Raw genomic sequence first — 20,838 nt, forward strand, 5'->3', positions numbered from 1 at the left:
TGAAGGCGGGCTCGCCCCAGGCAGTCGTCTCCCACCTCCAGACCACGGCGACCTCCTGCATTTGCTGGGGTTCTCCATCAACGTGCCGAAGTCGCAACTGATTCCCTCTCAGAAGCTCCTCTTTATCAGAGCGGTTCTGGACACTGCTCGGTTTCGGGTTTATCCTCCCGAACAGCGAGTCCAGGATATTCGGGCTATGATTCCGATATTTTGGCTTTTGTCCTGGGTTTCGGTCAGGATGACCTTGAGGCTGCTGGGCCTCATGGCCTCCTGCTGACTAATCATGCCAGATGGCATTTGCGGGCTCTGCAGTGGGACCTGACGTTCCAGTGGGTGCAGCATCAAGGGGACCTGTCCAAGTACATCCAGATCTCGGAGGGCACTGCACAACAGTTGCAGTGGTGGCTCACGAACCAGCATTGGGTCAGCGGCAGATCACTCTCCCTTCCCCAACTGGAGCACACAGTGGTGACGGATGCGGCCCTCCTGGGATGAGGCGGCCACATGGGAGAGACGGAGATCAGAGTCCTCTGGTCTCCGGCAGAGTCCAGGCTCCATATCAACCTTCTGGAGCTCCAGGCGATCCTACTTGCACTGAAGGCATTCCTTCCCTCCGTCAAGGGGAGGGTTGTGCAGGTGTTCACGGACAACACCACTGCCATGTGGTACTGCAACAAGCAAGGCAGGGTGGGGTCGTGGACCCTATGTCAGGAGGCTCTGCGTCTCTGGACATGGCTGGAACGTCAAGGCATTTCCATGGTGGTTTAACACTTGGCAGGTTCTTTGAACGCCAGGGCAGATGAACTCAGCCGCAGGTGTATGATGGATCCCGAATGGCGTCTTCACTCTGAGGTGGCGGTAGGTCTCTTTCAACTGTGGGGAGAGCCTTGGTTAGATCTATTCGCCACCGAAGAGAACGCGCAATGTCAGCAGTTTTGTGCTTTGGAATTTCCACGGTGGCACTCGCTCGGCGACGCTTTTCGTCACGAGTGGAGTTGCGGTCTGTTGTACGCCTCTCCGCCAATACCACTTCTGCCCAGAGTGCTGAAGAAGATCAGGCGCGACCTGGCCCAAGTCATTCTTGTGGATCCGGACTGGGCTCAAAGAGTTTGGTATCCCGAGCTACTCGATATGAGTGTGGATCTCCTGATCCGACTGCCTCTTCGGGAGGATCTTCTGTCTCAGCAGCAGGGGGCGGTCCTCCACCCGAACCTGTCCAGCCTCTACCTCCTTGCGTGGAGATTGAGCGGCGACAGTTGATTCCATTTGACTTGCCTCCTGAAGTCTGTGATATCATTCTGGCAGCCAGGTGTCCCTCCACTAAATCAGTATACGCCTGCAGGTGGAACAGATTTGTGGCATGGTGCACAGCAAAGGCTGTGGATCCCCTTTCTGCCCCTCTTTGAGAAGTCCTTTTGTTCCTTCTCTCTTTGGCCCAGCAAGACTCTGCTCTGGGCACTATTAAGGGCTACCTTTCTGCAATTTCAGCCTTTCTCAGGCTCCCTGATCAGCCCTCTCTTTTCAAGTCCCCTATTGTAAATCGATTTCTCAAGGGCATTACTCACCTTTTCCCTCCTATTCCGTTTGTGATGACGCAGTGGGACTTAAATCTGGTTCTTACTTATTTGATGTGCACTCCTTTTGAGCCGCTTCACAACTGTCCTCTTCGTTTACTGACTTTAAAGACTGCTTTCCTGGTGGCCATCACCTCCGCGAGGCGCGTGAGTGAGCTCCAGGCTCTTTCCTGTAAACCTCCTTTTCTATCTGTTCATCCGGACAAGGTTGTGCTTCGCACTCGTCCTTCCTTCTTGCCAAAGGTTGTTACTGCCTTCCACATCGGGCAAACTATCACCTTGCCCACTTTCTTTCCGCCTCCTTCCAGAGAGGAAGAAAGGCTCCACCGTCTGAACTCAAAATGTGCGCTCTCATTTTACCTGAATCGCACACAACAGTTCCGGGTGGATGACAAGTTCTTTGTTGGCTACGTAGGCGCCAAGAAAGGCCGGGCTGTACACAAGAGGACTATCCCCCGCTGGGTCATCTTGTGTATCAAAGCCTGTTATTCTCTGGCTAAAAAGGTACCCCCGGTGGGGTTGCGCGCCCATTCCACCAGGGTGACCGCTAGCACTACGGCATTGGGACGTAGTGTCCCCTTACGAGACATCTGTCAGGCAGCTACGTGGGCCTCACTGCACACTTTTACTAAGCACTATTGCCTGGACAGCCAAGCCGGGGAGATGGCTTCTTTGGCTGTTCTGTTTTCCGGGACTTCCTGGTGTGATCTTGGTTCGCAGACTCACCACCGTGGTTGGTATTGCTGAGGTATCTATTCTAAGGTAAGGAATCTATCATTAACTTGTTTCTTTCAGATGCACAAGTTACTTACCTTCAGTAACAATATAGTTAGTGATAGATTCCTTGAGGGGGGGCCACATGACATACGATTGAGATCTGAGAGTGAGTGGAGCTGAGATGGGTAAATTGTATAATCTGCCTTTGGAATGTGTGATATAAACAGCGTCGCAGTGTCTGCAAGATCCCGTAACAGGAGTACCGGGGAACATTGGGCTGTTAAAGGGGAAGTTAACTGTGTTTTGGTTAGGGGGAAGGGGAATGCTCAAAGTGATACATGTGGATGCCAAGTTGGGGTAGGCCACACGGGAGGGGGGTGGGACCTCTTAGATACATTCATGATGTGTGGGAGCGACTACTAACCAGGATACCTTCTTTGACACCATTGATGATGCAGGTTAATGCAGAACTGAAGGCCTCAAATGGCAGATGTAGTGGGGGATAGGCCCACAGTTCTTTTCACCTCATATGCATCTAATTTGGAAACTCGCGACTTCTTTGAGACATTGTCAGACGTTCTGGCGCCCTATGTTACTCATAAAATGATATGGACCGGGAATTATAATTGTATATTGGATGAGGAGTTGGATTGCTCTAGGTAGGCGGGTCGTCCATTGGGCAGAGCATCTAGGACACTCTTGGAAACTATGGAAACATTTCATCTGTTAGAATTGTGGAGAGTGCTACATGGTCCAATAGGGGGATATTCTTTTTACTCTCCGCCTCATGGTACGTTCTCCAGGATTGATTACTTGTGGACTCACCCGGAGAAAGTGACCCAATTTGCAAAAATACAATATCTTGATCGTACACTATTGGATCATGCTCCCCTAGTGGCTATTATGAAATTTCAAGCCTTTATCAATCCCATTGTGACGTGGAGATTCTCGAGCATTGAACGATCAGTCATATAGGGAGAGCATTCGTACAGCAGTGAGGGAGTTTTTTTTAAATTACACTGGAATGGTTGCATCGGCTGGATAGTTTTGGGAGGTGTTTAAGGTGACTGTAAGGGCTGATGCATAGCAACAAAATATGGGGTATGGCAATTGCTACAGCACACAGAGATAACCCTTGAGCGCCAACTTGAGGAAATTGATAGGCAGGCACTGCATACAAACGAGATATGGGAAGAATGTTGCAAGTTGAACTTGATGAAGCGCGAGAAACATTAAGTTATCATGATTACAAAACATAAGCGGAGATACAACATGAACAGGGGGACACTCCAGGTCATTTGCTGGGTTGGTTAGTCAGTAGAGACCGAACTGGGAATATGGTGGCTGCATTAAAGGATGAGCAGGAACACATTCTTAGAACTCAGGATGGCATACTGCAGCGCTTTGGAGAGTTCTACTCAGAATTGTATACCCAGCAAAGGATACATCATGAAGCGAGTGTGACAGCGCTTCTAGATGCAGCTCAGCTTTCGGTTACGGATGCTGCGATGCGAGAGATATTAGGTGCTCCCGTAGTCGAAACAAATATAAGGTGGGCGATGGCGCAAATGAGCACAGGAAAGATGCCTGGGAATGTTGGCCTGAGAGCGGAGTTTTATAAAGAATACGCTGATTTATTGTGCCGGCAGTTATTAAACATGTACCGAGAGGCATTTGACACAGGAGTCTTACCAGATACATTGCGAGAGTTTTTTTTTTGTGATCCTTCCAAAGCCAGGGTGCGATCCGATGGATTGCAAATCATATCGCCCTTTATCGATTGATTATAATGGATGCTCAGCTATTTGGGAAGATTCTGGCTCATCGCTTGGCTAAGGTGGCTGGGATACTGGTACATCCAGATCAAGTGGGCTTTGTGGGAGGGCATAACATTACCATCAATATAAAGAATGTGTTTCTTACAATAGAACAGATGCACATGGGGGAAGAGCCCTGTGCATTGGTGAGTTTGGATGCACATAAGGCGTTTGATATTGATGACTGGCAGTATATGATGAATGCCCAAAAATGATATGACTTGGGTGACACCTATCAAAAATGGGTACAATTGTTCTACTCCGACAGTCGAGCCAGGGTGAAAGTAGGAAGACCGGCTGTCAAACGGTTGGAAGGTGGAACTGGAGACCAGACAATGTTGCCCCCTGTCTCCCTTGGTATTTGCATTAGTCATTGAACCCCTAGCAAGGTTGATAAGGGCTAGACATGCTGATGAGGGAGTGATGGTAGGACTGCAAAGGGAAATCATTTCCTTGTACGCGAATGATATTTTGATGACCCTACAAGACCCTAAACATATATGGCCTATAGTATATGACACCATTAAGGAAGTAAGGATTCATTTAGGATTCTTGCTGAAGGTGGACAAATCAGTTCTTAATAAAATACAGGCACCACAATTAAGGGATGGAACCACCAGTAAAATTAGATCGCAGAGAACACCTATCAAGTATCTGGGAGTGTACTTCAGCTCCAATATCAAGGAAGTATATGAAGATAATGTAGGGAAATTATTGGAGAGTGTGGAATGCGCAGTCCGTGGATGGTTAACGTTCCCTATGTCGTTAATGGGGCAAATAGTAATTAGTAAGATGATCCTTCTTCCCCGGGTAATATATATTTGACAGCATATGCAGAGTATCATCCCGGATGTGTGCTTTAAACGATAAGCAGAATTACTCTGTTTACTGTACTTGGGTGCGGGAAGAGCTCAAATTTATTTACATGTGCTACAGTTACCATGGGATAGTGGTGGACTGCAGGCTCTGCATTTAAGGAACTATTATTGGACATCCCAGTTGCAGTATATTACTGAGTGGTTTATGGACCCCTACATTGGTCCTGTAACGTGTTTGCTGGCAAAGTTGGTAAAACCGCATGAATTGTTGGCCCCACCATTAATCCCCAGAAAGAAGAAGAAGGTACTCCCATTACAGATTTACTCTTTATTGGATATATGGGAACAAGTTACAAAGGACAAGCCAATATTTATCTAAAGCAATTAGTGTCCTGGTTAACATATATTAGCCCTCTTTACCCAGTGTTTTTGAGGCATGGATGGAAGGGTGTCAACCCACGTACGCGGGGAGATTTTTATGAGGATGGGCGCTTGATGGGTTATGCTGCCTTTGACACTAAATGGGGTATAAAGGAAGGTGTTTTTTTAATTTACGCGGAATTAGCTTCAGCTATACCCAAGGCATGGGAAGGGTTCCCAAAGGAACTGGATACACATGTTATTAATCAGATCTTGCCTGACATTGGGAGGGGGGGGGTAAGCTTATCACGAGATTGTATTCACTTATTTTACCAGAGGATATACCTCGTATAGCTGTCTTGCGTTCGCAGTGGGAGATAGACATGGGGGCACCATTGTGAGGGGTAGAATGGAGGTCTATACTGAAATGTTGCAAGAGAGTAACTTGAAATGCTTCACTCTGACAAGGTTTGGGATTATTCCTTGAGGTGGGTAGTCACTCCCCTCCAAATAATAATCCAGTGTTTACAAGCTCAATGACGCTACCACTGCTGGCCATGTCATAGCAGTTTTTCCCCACATTGTCATGCTGCACAGCACTCGATGTGCTGTACAACATGGCTAAAAAAAAAAAAATGAAAAAGTTAATAGCTCTCTCGTAGGCAAGACTTATTGGCTTTGCCAATGCTTTTAATTTTTATGTTCCTTGTTCTGGTTTGTCTATTCATGTCCTATCGACCTTTACTGTTCACACGGCCATAACAATGTGTACGATTTTTTTGTGTGTACTTTACAGGAATTTGAATCCTCCTGCACTATCCGGGTATTTACTTGGATATAACTTCAATGTTGTTTATTTGATTTAGCTTGGTCACTTCAAGTTCAACCTCTTTTGTGACCAATAGACTTCTTTACCCTTGTTGCAGCAATTTCAGCATTGAGAGAACAGGGTCTCAAATACACATTTAGAAAAACCATTTTCATACTATAAGACAGCTTATTATAGAATCGGATAGAATCCTATTCTTTGGCCCCTAATTTGAATATCCTATAGTGCCTTAGTGTTGCATTGTTTCAAGCTTGACCTATCAAGTATAACATGAGATTCAGTGTTAGCTTCATCAAACCGCTAAATCATGTGCTACATTTGGGCGCCAGACAGAACTAGTTCTTGCGTAGCCAGTCCTTCTTGGATATAGGGCTTTGTGAGCACTCTCACACACACCCTAGGTTGTCTCTTGGCTTGTGTGAACAATAAAGTAATTCCTTACATTTAGGTAAATAAATACTTCCTCTAAGTGCTAAAGAATTTGTGAGAGAAATGCAGAAATCTGGGATTACCCTTTCTCAGAGTTTTCCCTCTTTACTGATCTCCTGGTTTATGTCTACTACACTCTTCACAAAATGAGTGGTTAAATAAAAAGTTGGGTATAGAGAAAAGATTGATGAAAGCAGGAAGATAAAAGGAAAACATCAGACTGATGCATGGTGCATTGAGAATGAGTTAAAGAGTGTCACACTTTCCAGACACAAGAAAGAAGAGAGTAGAAAACAGATGCAACAACCACAGGTGTTAATGCATTCATTCTCTACCCCTGTTGATCTTCCGCCCTGCTCCCTATTTCCTCTCTATGTGTTAATGTAAGCTATATGCTAGGACCATAGTGTCAGAATTTCTTTCGTGTGTGTTTATACAATGTTCTTTTTACTTTTTAAACAAACACTGTTTCCTAAAGCCAAGGCGCGGAATGACAATAACAAAATTAAAACTTTATTAATGCTCCCTAATGCATCTCAATTACATCTAAAGTATTTTGTATGCATTTGTTTCCTGCACCTTACAGAACTTTAAATTCATTCTGTTCCCATTAGACTCTGACTCAGAGGATGAAGATTCCCATTTCTACTCAGTGGATGAAGCTGCACTTAGGAAGAAGGCAGAACACCAGAGCTGTAGTGCACTGAGCTTCTTTTCTGCACAAGTGAACATCTTGAAAGGGAGAATCACTGCTCTTTGCGAGACCAAGGTAAGTCAGAGTGGAGTTGGGATTCACTATAAAGGCTGGCAATTTTGGGGGTCACTAGTACATATGATTCTCTTCAAGGAGATCTTCATTAAATAGTCTTAAATACTTAATGGTTCTGCCTTGGGAGGAGATGCTAGCCCTCTTGTTTAATACACATACGGACTGTAACTCGCCCCAGAAATGGACTGCTGATGACATTACACATGATGCCTCAAAAACAGTCTTCTCACCATCTAACTATTTTGGTGAATTTTGTCGACTATTAATTAAAAGAAAAAGGTACTTTATCAACCTTTTCAGAAAATGTTGGATGAAGTAGACTTTGAATTAAGTTTTCTGGCATTTTTAGATATGTTGGCTGAGACAGGTAAACGAGTGTGGGAGCAGAAGCAACATATTCCTAATTTCAAGTAGTGGGGAATCTGATAGAGACGTCTCTCCGCAGATTCCTTACCTTAGAATTATTCCCAAGCATCAGACTGGTTCCTTAAACTTTTTTACAGCAGTATCCAAATCCAAAAAAGACTTTATACGGATAACAACTTATCCATAAAAGTGAGACATATGCAAGCATTAAAATCACAATAAATAATTAGATAACATATCAAATTCATAGTATAGCAGGCAGTAAACAGATTAGCAATATAATAAAACAATTACATGGACATAATCAAAATACATGTTGTTAGAAACAAAATACAAGTGTACTTCACGGATCAAGCATAGATTTGTGGGCCCCTACAGCTATTCGCAGGAGTATCTCTGGGCTTTGGTAGAGCGTGTTGAGCGACTCCGTAACGATGTTGTCCTCCGGATGTGGCATCGGCAGGGTTCATAAAAGTTCTCCCCCGACACACTAACGTCCGTTTCTTTCTTTCAGCATAGATTCGGTGATCAGTACCTCTGGCCAATTTTGCCGTATCTCAGGGTTGTCGACAAAACAGTGCTTTTTTCCTTGATATTTTCAGAGTCCCGTATGCTACGATGTCAACCCGGCACCCTGATTCTATTTTCATGTGGTGTTTGGGCGTGCACACTGACTCCAAACGGTGCGGCTCATGTCTTCAGCTGTCGGCGTTGCAAGAGTGCAGCCATGACAATGCGATCCGCACGTTTGGTCTAAGTTCCGGGTCAGTCGCGGTCCTCTTCTCCCTCAGAGGACTGCTTGAGGGCCAGAACCTGAAGTCCTTCGTCCTCGCTGTTGATGGGTAAGTCATGCCATAGGCGGTTGGTGCCGTGGCCTCTCCGGATTTCACCATGTAAGAGCGGTGTCCCTGACATGCCTCGTATTCCTCTGATTTAAGGGTCGAAGTGAGAATGTGACCTGCCCCTTCCGATGTTTCCCGGCGCTGAGGCAACTCTGGCTCAGATGAGGGAATACTATCTCTCCCTGCATGCTATTTTTGGTTCTCACCTTCCCTCTGGTGCGACCTCCCCCAAGGAGGTTGATGAAACTTTGACTGACTCCAAACCAGCGAGACCTCCCTCAATGTCAGCGAGGCCTTTGAAATCCATGATCAAACCCTTGTCAGCCCCAATGCACAGCTATTTGGGGTTCCCACCTGTGACACCAGGGTTGGATCCCTCGGCGCCACCATCCGCATCGACTGCACTGTTCGCCCCTTCTTTGTCTCACCTCCCCGACGCCAACGTGTCGCCTCGTCAATGTTGGGAATGACATCAGTGGAAAAGTTATTTTTGGGCTACCTTCCTCCGCTTTCGGAGGAGCCCCCTGCTGTTTTCCCCTTGGGATGCAGACATTTTGGTGAGGTCAGTGATGACATAACTGCCATTCCTCAGCCTCCTCCACAGTTTCATTGGGTGTGTGACCTTGATGTGGCTAGTGGCCTTGATTCTTCCCTATCCTCTGGCTTGTTTTCACCTCCTAGCCTTGCTTTAAAGACTAGCTCGGCTTTTGCGGAGAGTTGCTGTGGTTCTGGGGCTGCAGTTTCCTTCTGTGTAGGTGGCCATTGATCCCCTACTTGGGGTGCTTCATCAGGGCCAGATGAGGACTGAAACTGTGCTCCCCCTCAGTGAAGTCCTCTTCGATATTCTGTTGAGGACTTAGGCTAAATCTGTTTAAATGGCCTTTGTGGACCAGTCTATAGCTCATAGGCACCATCCTGCCCTTGGTGACCCGCTCTGTCTTTTCAGACAGCCTACTCCATGCAGCTTTGTGGTTCAGGCTGCTACAGCCTCTCCCGACATCAGCGCCATGCCTGACGTCCCTCAAGATAGGGAATCTAAAAGACTAGGTAGGCTATCTTGGCGCCCAGGCAGCCCTCCACCAAAACGGTGTATGCCTGCTGTTGGCAAAAATTTGTAAAGTATTGTACAAAAAGTCTATTGATCCTCTTTCTGCCTCTCTTTCTGATATTTTTTTCTTTATTGTTAATTTTGCCCTGCAGGGCTCTGCTCTGGGTACTCTCAAAGGTTACCTTTCTGCTATGTCTGCTTTCCTGTGGCTGCCTTACCATCCCTCTTCATTTAAGTCCCCTATTGTAAGTAGATTCCTGAAAGGGCTTGTACTTATGTTTTCCCCTTTGTCTTTCATAATGCCTCAGTAGGATCTAAATCTAGTTCTCACTTATCTCGTGTGTGCTTCCTTTGAGCCGCTTCACAATTGTCCCCTCCAGCTTTCCAAGACAGCCTTTCTAGTGGTAATAACATCTGCTAGGAGCATGAGTGAATTGCAGGCTTTATCATCTCCCTATCTTATGGTATTCCCGGATAAGGTGGTGCTTCGCACCCAGACTTTCCTGCCTGAGGTGGTGTCCCCATTCGATTTGGGATAAAGAATCACCCTGCCCACCTTTTATGGTCCTTCACATCTCTCTGGACCCAAAAAGAGCATTGTCGTTCTACCTTGACCACACAAAAGAGTTTTGGGTGCACAACCAACTCTTCGTGGGCTATGTAGGAGCTGAAAAATGGTCGGGCACTTCAGAAATTAATCATTTCACGCTGGGTTGTTCTCTGTATCAAGATCGGCTACGTCCTGACTGAAAAGCAGCCTCCTGGGCACTTAGGAACCCATTCCACCTGAGGAAAAGCTGCAACCACAATATTGGCTTGTGGTGTTCCAGTCCTGGAAATCTGCCAGACAGCAACGTGGGTGTCCCTGCACACGTTTATATAAGCACTACTGCTTGGACAGTCCGGTCCGCAGAGACTGGCATCACGCCCATTTGGTCCTTGCTGGACTTCTTAGTTTAGTCAATTTGTCCACAGCTCACCGCCTAGATGCTATAGCTTGGGTATCTATTTAAAGGTAAGGAATCTGCAGTCTCTATCAGATGAGCACGTTACTTACTTTCGGTAACACATTATCTGGAAAAGACAATATCTAGCGGCAAAGTAGTTACAGAACCACCCATGCATCCCTGCTCAGCGGACACATTTTTAAGGCTAGGGTTGCTCCCTTTTCAGGGCCCTAGTTTGGACACACACTAGTCAGTTCACATAATGGCTCCGAGCTTCTGCATGGAATGTTGTGAAAAGTAACTGATGTCCACGCCCCTGGGTGGTGCGTTTATAGATGACTGCAACGTCACATCCAACGCCGATGACACCATGCTGAACCAAACGGAGCCACCCAACGGCACGCAGGGCTACTGCTCACACAAAAGTTTCCGGATCCAGCCTGACGCCTGGAAATTCAAAGGTAAGCAATCTACAGTTAGAAATTGTCCCTACCAGATAATGCGTTACCGAAGGTAAGAAACTTGTTCATACCTATTTATATTTCTGGTTCAAAAGGTTCAATTGCAGTCATTTGGGTCTTGCCTTTCGAGAAGTTCTTTGTGTGTTCTTCAGTATCCCCATCCAGTTGCTAGGGAGCAGCTCCTGGTCCATGTCAAATGACCCTTTCTGTCTTATTCAGGCAGGTCTTTTTTAGCAGCCCCAAGATGAGCACTATATAATTGAGACACTGCTCATCTCCTGTTCCCTTGATGTACAACATCTGTAGAAGTGGCACAAAGGCACGTTCATCATGTTGTTGGCTCACCAAATTGTGCTTATAATTTCTACCATATGCCCATCTGTTAGAAATAGCTTTTTTGGGATATGAACATTTTCTTCCTATTCGTGAACTGTGTGTAGGTTACCAGACTTGTACATATCCCCTGTTGTCCCTGTTCTAGCTTATACCCAGGCTTCTGATTCAATGTTGTGTATGCCAGGTAAGAACCCAAAGGGAACAGCTGTGGCATAAGCCTTCCTCGTGAAAGTAGCCTTGCTATGCCGTCCCCAGCAATATGACGCTATTCATATTAGGTTAGTGTTATTCCTCCTATTTTGTTTCTGTCCAAGCAAGAGCATTAGAATAGCCTTTCTAGATAGAGCACTCACTCCAAAGTTTGTCTTGTCTGTGGTTGTTGTGTGCAGCCATTTAGCAACCCACTGGAGTTGATGAGCCAAATAGTAATGCTTGTTATTGGAGACTGCCAGCCCTTTATCAGAAATGTAAGTTTGCTCAAGACTACTCTTTTCCTCTTTGTGCCTCAGTGTCAAGATCAGGGAGTCTAATTACTTGAACAGTTTTGCAGGTATTAGGCCTGCGTTCTGACTTCTCAGAACAGCCCCGGCATTTGAGGAAAATATATCTTCTAGCTCCCTGAGTTCCATTTACAGTGGCTTAAACTCGGTGCTTCCCAAACTATTTAGAACCATGAACTATATTTTATTATGACGAACGTTTGTAACCCACCCAGTGGCGGCTGCGTCAGAACGGGGTGACTGGGAATGGATAAAAAAATAAAATGAAAAAATAAACTTACCTTCGCTGCCGCGCCACCGTGCCGCCGCACACTTCTCTTCCATCTTCTTCATCTGCTGGAAAGCACCCAGGCTCCCGTGCTCTCCTAGCCAATCACGATGCTGCATGAGCAGCATCGTGATTGGTCTGAGCGGCCTGTTTGCCCGGTCTGAGCGGGCAGTTTGCCCGGTCTGAGCGGCCTGTTTGCCCGCTCAGGCAGTGTCTGGGAGCTTGTGCATGTTCTCCACAGGGCTGTGCAACATGCTAAGTGCGCATGACGGCTTTGCCGTCATGCGCACTTGGAGGAGTGCAAACCACTCCTCACTCTACTTTGGGCACAGAGCCCAGCCCCGCCCCGACCTGGCTCTGAGTCCCACATAGAAAAATGAAATGATAATAACGTCCTGTTATCATTTATTTTGTATTTTTTGCACTGCTGAAATAGCAGTGGGGCGACGCGCCTCCGTCTTAGGAGCCGCCACAGCTTTAGTGGATATGAGGCGGTGTTTTTTTTTTTAATGCTACTAAAGCATCGTATGGTAGTGCACTGGTACTTACAGGCAGCACATTTTTTATTAAAATTTGCACAGACATACAGTTTTACTGATAAAACTATACTGCACACAAATGATAGGGTGTTGAAAACTGGTTTCAGTGAATATTTATCGTTTCTGCATCACGGAGTAAAAGGCCAGATGCACAACGTGATTTTGCATGCGGAAACGGGGTTTGCAAACCCGTTTGCGCATGCAAAATCACTGTTGGCCATGTACAATTCCTAAATAGCGAGTCGCAATTTATTTGCAACTTGCTATTTAGGAATTGTGAGTCGCAATTAGGAAGGGGCTTTCCCTTTCTTATTGAATCCATAATGCTATGTGTGAATCTTTTGTGACCGCAATTGCGGTCCCAAAACACTCACAAATTACCACCCTCTTCAAGATGGTGGTAATGCAGTCGCAATTTGGCAGGGGTCCCCAGGGGACCCCTTCCACTTTGTGACTGTCTCTAAAAATATTTTTTAAGGGCAGGCAGTTGTCCCAGGGACCACTTCCTGCTCTTAAAAAATGAAACGAAAACGTTTTTTTTAAAATGCATCCCGTTTTCCTTTAAGGAAAATGGGCTGCATTTCAAAAAAAAAAAAAAAACTGCTATTAAAAAGCAGTCCCAGACATGGTGGTCTTCTTAGCCCAGCAGGCCACCATCCCTGGGAGGGCTGGCATTCCCAATGGGCTCGCAAGTTGCGAGAGGCTCATTAATATTAGTGAGCCTCGCAATTTGCGACCCCATTGGGATTCGCAAAACAGTGTAATAACACTGTTGCACATTTAATTTAGCGCCTCGCAATTTGCTACTCACAATTAGTCGCAAATTGCGAGGCGCTAAATGAAAGGGTAGTACATCTGGCACAAACTGTTTTAATTTGTTCTGATCGGAATAAAATCTTTATTTCCATCACACTTACAAAAAAAGTCCTTCAATTTTACTTTCCTATCTGCTGAATGTACAGTTCATTTGTAGGTATTTACAGTTTGTTGTGTGTTAACGAAAATATTACCCCTTAAAGCCTTTCCTTTCGCACTTCATATTCCCAGCAAGTTTGTCACGTAATTAACTTTATTTTTCTTTCTCTGACTGCTAAGGGAGAGGAGTTTGTAAACACAAGTCTTAGTGTTAAAAAAACAAAAAATAAGCAGCAGAAGACTTAGGCTGACATTTGAAGCTCAGCAAATGTGATAGAATGAATACAGAATTTAAAGGCAATTTATTTATTGCTTAAACGTTCACGACTCACCAAAAATCGGCGCACTACCCACCATTTGGTTGTGACCCACAGTTTGGGAAACACTGCTTTAATTAATTTTCAATCGATTTTTTTTTCTTTTCACCTGACATTTTGACACACTACTCCAAAATGTCCATGTTGAACACCTCTCATTCCACCAATACTGTATTGTCGTTCTACTCAAAATAATGTACATTTTCGTCCCATGTCATGCCCCTAAATATTGACTCTGGGCAAGGCCGAGCGCTAGAATAGCGGGCCCCGCCATTATGGCGGTCGCACCGGTCCCCGGGGGCTAGGGGGAGGTGGGAGCACTCCCACCTCCTGTGAGGGTCCCATAGGTGGTGTACGGAGGTGCGTGAACCGGAAGCACTTTAGTGCTTCCGGTTCACTAGGGCGCCCAACTTTGGGGGTATGACCGGTTTAGTCCGGCCTAGCCCGTGCCCCCCCCTAAAAAGGGGGTGCGGGTAGCAGGTACAGCAACCAGGCCACCAGCGGCCTGCAATTTGTTTTCCCCACCCACCATCCCCTAAGGCAGGCATTTTTAAATATGTTTCTCTGTTATGTAATGGCTTTGTTCTTTTAATTTTCATTGCAGGTATCTCAGGAGAGAAGATTGAATGTAAATCTGATGATTTGGTGAATTCGTAATAAAAGTGTCGCTAGTTGTAATTATGTCAGTACAGTATTTATTAATGCAGAGTCTAGGTAGCTGAAATGTGTAACATTTATTAAAATCTCATTACATTAATTTTTGTTTCGGGCAATAATGTCGTATTTAGTTGGGTGTGTCTCCGGTCAGGCGGTCATGATTGGTAAGCATAGTCTTCGGTCCTTAGCGGTCAGAACCATGTAACTCCAGGGGCAGTGACAGCCGGTAGGTAGGCTGTCGGGGTGCGGGGAAGACACTCTTCCCAGTGGGCCTGTGGCCACCCTCGCACGCGCATCAGGGCACAAGTATGCAGAATTTTACAGCCCCCGTTTATGGAGTTTAAGGCACAGGGCGTAGGGGGGTCCTGGGGGGGGAATATCCGTCTGATAAGCTGTACCCCCTGCGCATGCACAAGCCTACTCCGGCAGAGTAAATGGTAGTTTGCTGGGATCTTTAGGCTGCCAGTCATTGACCTTGCGGTAGGCTCTAGAGGGGACACGCAGAAAGTGAATATATGCATTGTTAGATTTACGGTAGGAGTGTCGTGTGTATTAGCGTTTAAGGTTAGCCATGTTACAACATCTGTCTAACAATGTATCCGGGCTTTCTGCGTAATTGTACGTAATGTGAATAAATATAATTTTTTAATTTTGTAATAAATACGGCTGGGGGGTTACACCCCCTACTCCCATCCGTACAAGGGCTGCGGGTGCAAAAGGTAAATAGGGGACTCGGGGAGTACCAGGCCATATTCCAGCGTGGTGAATTGACCACGCACCGCATCCAGCAAGGACCTCACATTGAGATCACTCTGCATCAGAGAATGGAGACAGTGTCTGAAGACTGTCTCGGCGACACTTGGGGCTTGGAACGGAGAGTGTAGGCCTAATGTCTAATCTCGAATTAAAGCAGTGACCTGCAGATCATGGCCACCATATCGGGCTTGCATTTTCCACTGTGAGCCTGCACCTGTCATTCGCCTGAATCCATCACGTGTGCCTTGTATGTAGCACCTGTTTAGAGCCTTGCGTTCCCTTTAATAATCTGGCCGTGTTATATTACGTAGCTGATGCAATAAAGTACATTTCCTAAAGTTTAAGCCCTTGGCTGGACAGTCATTATTGTGTACAGTTGAGCGATTGTTGAGTTGCGAGTCACCACTGCAACACTGCAGCCACGAGAAGCCTTGGATTGCTCGTCTCGCTGCTATGAGAGTCCGGTGCTGGTGCTCAGTTCTCAGAAGCAGAGTACATCAGGCCCTGGGACATCAGTGGTAAAAAGTCTCAACCATCTCGGTTCTGGCCTAGTAATGCCAGCGTGCTCCGGACCCCAAAAACGTCGTGAAAAGCTGGAGTGAATGAAGGCACCCCACTGTGGCACGCAGCCTGTGGACAGCCACCCCCTACTGAAAGCTGTCTGAAAGGGAGCCGGGGCTGCAGTGGATTGTTCGCAAGCAGTTGATGTCTGTGTGCAGGTGCACTGCTATTTACATTGCAGTAGGTGATTTCTATAAGCTACCAGCAAAAATAAATCTGATTATAGCGTACAACAAAGCAGCATACGAAAATTCCAAAAGGTTAGCTCTCACTAAAAGCGTGACTCGTCATGGAACTGCGGCCTGGTAGGAAAGCAGTGCATCAAAGCCTACAACTACTGGGGGGCTATTACACATCCGTTTGTGAGTCTCTTATATGTACCTGTTGGTATTTACATCTCAATACAAGTCTCTCTTGAAAACAGTAAATGAAAGATACAACATTCTAGTACACACAATGATAGAATTCAGACTCCTGCCTTGCCATAGCGCAATAGCTGGGAGCCCCTGCCCAGCAACAAAACATTGCCTGGGAGCCCCTGCCCTTTAACAAAACGCTACATTCAAGTGGGCAGTGCACCTTATAATTGCCATAGTTCCGTAAAGTTTGAAGTCCGCATTAGAAATTGTAAAATTCCTGGAGTCCAGTTTGTTTTGCTCTCTGCCGTCAAGTATTTTCGGTAGAGCAAGGAATACTATTACAAACATGAACATAACGAACCTCCTGGAAATTAAAGATACTTGCTATGGCTGCAATAAATGTGCTGGTTTGAAGGGAGCATTCATGTAAACAAAAAACCACTCGAGCCTGCGCTGTGTGAACGCACTGTTATTTACATTACCATATTTCTCATAAATGGCAAACCAAAAATGATTGAAAATGATGGTGCATACTGCCATACACGATTAAAGGGCACAATGAAACGCAAAGTCTTAAAAATTGCTCAGTAATGTAAATCAAAATAATTATTATTAAGATACATATGTTTAAAATTAATGTAAATGTGCAGTAATTGCAAGACTTTGGTTGTACTTCAAGCAGGAATAAAAACACTTTAACATGTTTTATTACAAATATATTTAGACAGTGTAGCCTGGCTGTAACAGTGTTAAAACTGCAATTCGACCTGGTAAAATAAACAATTTGACAGTCAAAATCTCTCTTTTAAATATTAAAAAGTCAGCCCTTTGGAGACTTTTTCGTCTACAAGGCAGGGTGCATGATATTTAAAAGTAGGGCATGAGGGGCGTGGCAAAGATGGTGAAACGGGTAAGATGTGAATTCTTCGTCTCCCTGCCCCCAATCGCCTGCCGCGGCTTAAAAGCCACTTCCCAATAGACTGGCGAACAACAGAGGGGGAGCGAGCTGATCTCTGGAGGTTCCGTTGGTACGGGATTGCTTCCCCCTGGAGCCCGGCAGCCAGCGAAGAAGCGACGGACCTGGTCATGTGTAATGGCGGCGGCCCGGAGGGCTCCATGAATGGACCACCCAAAAACATGATAACTGGGGGATCAAACGCCCAGACACCGTCCGGCAGACGCAGCGTTTGTATGGGGAGGTGGGGCCCAGGAACCGAAAGGTGACGCAACGGCTCTTCTGACTTGGCGCAGCTATGGAGAGGAGGGCCAGGTCTGGCACACAGGAGGAGACCGGAACGTTTCTGGAAAGTGGTGAGCTCGGCAGACTTTAGAGGGTAACGCTGGGCATGCCCTATGCTACCAAGAGGCCCTAACTATAATACCGAGGATGATTCTTGGAGGACGCAGGCCCTGAGGGAGATTCTCCCCAGCTATCGGGATAGGGTCAGATACGGGCGGCGGGACCAGAGATCAGAGACATTCAGTGTACAGTGCTCACAGGGGCCCAATCGGACATCCCAGGAGAAAGCCTGGAGGGAAAGCCGGTCTTCGTGTGGCAGCTTCCAGGGGAGCACTCAAGTAAAAGAGGCCTTGGTCATTTGGCCTGGAAAGAGAGGAGGGGTTTACTCGAAGTGCGCTCAGGGGCAAGGGGCCCAATCCAGAGGGATATCGCTAGTAGACGAGCGCATGATCGGACCCCCGAGCAACGGCCTAACAGTGCAAGCGGGATCGAGGCTGAGAAAGGCTGACCAGATACGGCACGGACATGGAGAGGTGTTGGTGTGCTGGCCCCAACAAGACCTTGTGGTGATAGAGACAGATCCCTACCAGTGAGGGCTTACCGGAAGATCCATACTGCTGCCCACAGAGGATGTAGCCACAGCAGAGCTGGGTGGGGTGCGCTGTTTCAGTGGCAAACAAGAAACGGCAGCCCCATTAAACCCCTGAAAACTCTTGGGTTACACCCTGGGGTGTGAGATCGGTGGATATCCAAGCGTGCCTGTTTAGAGGAAAAGAAGACAGGAGGGCCTCCCAACATCTAAGTATTTGGGTAAGGGGTCCTAAATGAGAAGAGAGCCTCGAGAAAGTTGCTAAAGAAAGCCCTAAACTCACCGACACCTAGGGGAGAAGATCCACTGGACCTCTGAGTGTAGGTTATCTGGTACAAGCATACAGTGGACCCTCCACATACGTACATCGGGAACACTGAACCCTGATTGAGAGTGCGAGTCCCTCACTATGATAGAGGTGCTCTCAAGGAAGAGACGTAACCAACATCCTCCGACATGTCTTCTGCAAGTGTAAGAAGGATCGGACACTGCAAGAAATGCTGACCAAACCCCCAGCTGCAGCGGGAGGAGATGGACGGGTGTCAACTACCACCCATTCTGATCAAGAGACAGAAACCGCAGAAGAGCCAGTCACACACTCCTTCTTAGAGTCGCTGTTCTCCACACTGCCGGAAGATCTACAAACACTCAAAGGGGAATTGTCCAATGATATTAAAGAGGTTCAACATGATGTAGACACGATAGAGGAACGGGTGGCGATCATAGAAGACCAGGAGCACACTCGTGATGAGGAAGTGGAGCAGTTACAACAAGAAGTTATTCAGCTCCTTGAACGACAGATAGAGCTTCAAGCACATGCAGAGGACCTTGAAAATTGTTCTTGGAGGAACAATATCCATATTAAGGGGGTGCCATACCAGGCAGAGGGTTCGGACATCAATCAATACTTGAGATACCTCTTCAGCTATATTTTGGGGGCCCCACCAGAAACCCAGATAAAGATAGACCGGGCACATAGAGTTGACCTCCTGGATTTTCAATTAAAAGAGCTGATCCTGCGGAAAAGCCAGAGAAAGACAACCCCTGTCATTTCAAGGTCACACTCCCTCTCTGTATCAAGATCTAGCCATGATGACCTTGCAGAAAAGGAGAGAATTTAGACTAGCAATGCTACATTTGCAGAATATGGGAGTTGCATACTCCTGGAGCCACCCCTTCAGACTGATTTTCAGATGGGAGGGTAAATTGTACCAGCTCAGATCGCTGCGGGAGACTTGCAGCATTCTTGGAGTCGAGTACCCTTTAGCGTGGGAAGTGGCAGTAGTCGAGGAGACCACGTTCAACGGAGAGCAAGGGGAAACCTGATCCCCCTCACACTAGCGATGGAACACCATGCAGTCCTGTAATAGCTGTCTAGCGACAAGCAGAAGGGAGAAGACGCGTGAGATCTTTGAGCAGACAATTAAGTTCATAGCAGGGCTAGGCGTGTGGCAGGCGTGAACTTTTTGGGAGCGGGGGGGTACTTAAAGGTCACAACATGCACCCAACAACTACACCCACTGGGGTTTCCTGGACTTGACCCACAGGTCCTGGACTCAAATGGACTAAATCAAATGTTCAGTTTAGTTTGTTGTTATCTTTTTGGGGGACTAGTACTCATAATAGCAAGCTGCAGGGGGGGACACACCGAGGTTCGAGATCGAAAGATGAGGAGAGGGTAGAGACGGGAGAAATGTCATTACGGAGGTTTTTAGATGACTGCACCTGCGCACATCTGACATGACGTTGCATACAATTAAAGTCCTTTCACTTAATGTGAAAGGCCTCAATAACCCTATCAAATGGGTAGCTATGCTTTCATATCTGGGAAACAAGGGGGCAGATATCTGTCTGCCTCCTACAAGAAACTCACCTCCTGAGTAAGGATTGGCACCGCCTCCGAGCTCGGGCATTTCTGCAACAATGCTTCTTCTCCACCTCCTTAGAAAAAGGCAGAGGTGGCAATCCTGGTGGCAAGGCATTTCGGGGTAGAGGTGGGCCATACGTTAGCTGAGGTGAAGGGCAGGCTATTAGCCCACACCACACACATCGGGGGACAATCCATAGCAAAGGAACCATATATGCACTGAATACAGGGCAGGAGCCTTTTCTACAGGTGGCTGTTTCAGAGGTGATGACTATGCAGACATGCATGATACTTATTGGAGTAGATCTAAATATTGTACTCAACGCTGGAAAGGATAGATCAAACAGCCGCTCCGTTCAAGCAGGAGCTGTGACACAGGGAGGGAGCTGATGGCTGCAGGGGATGGGGCTGATGGACTTTTGGAGGGAGGCACACCCTCATGCGACCCAATATACTTTCTTTTCCCATGCCCATAAAACATATACATGCTTAGATTATATGTTTGGGACAAGTGAGGTGTATAATTGCATGAGAGACATAGATATAGTGCCAGCGTTCTTTCAGATAATGATGCAGTGTCCCTCACCGTACATTTCCCCCCATAAAAACACATTGGGAACTGGAGATTAAGAGAGAGTAAGCTCCTTCGACCAGTGGTGACACAACAGCTTACAAAGGCACTACACAACTAACTTGAACTGAACGAAAACCCTGACATCTCTATTTCTACAAAGGACCTAAAGAAAAGAGGGAACAGTTAATAGCCCAGGTTAGAGAACTTGAAGGTGTACACAGCCGCACTGGAGCCAGAGAGTCTGACGCCAACTTCGAACAGCGTGGGCCCAACTGGCGGGACTGGATTTGGTTAGAGCAGAATATGCCCCTCTCCAGCTAAAGCACTCATATTACGTCAGTGGAGGTAAATCAGGGCAGCTTCTGGCCAATATGTTAAGGGCC

The 20,838-nt window shown here is 46.6% G+C and overlaps 1 protein-coding gene across 1 annotated transcript in view; it reads left to right on the top strand.

The window, feature by feature from the left end:
* Positions 1–20,838, top strand: part of ATG2A (autophagy related 2A) — a 2,561,659-nt gene that overhangs the window by 1,023,283 nt on the left and 1,517,538 nt on the right. The window contains exon 20 of the mRNA XM_085625535.1: positions 7,159–7,313. Coding sequence (XP_085481661.1) covers positions 7,159–7,313 — 155 coding nt within the window. The remainder of the gene's footprint in view (positions 1–7,158; positions 7,314–20,838) is intronic.

This window comes from Triturus cristatus, chromosome 9 (assembly GCF_964204655.1).
Source record: "Triturus cristatus chromosome 9, aTriCri1.1, whole genome shotgun sequence".
NCBI classification, from domain to species: domain Eukaryota; kingdom Metazoa; phylum Chordata; class Amphibia; order Caudata; family Salamandridae; genus Triturus; species Triturus cristatus.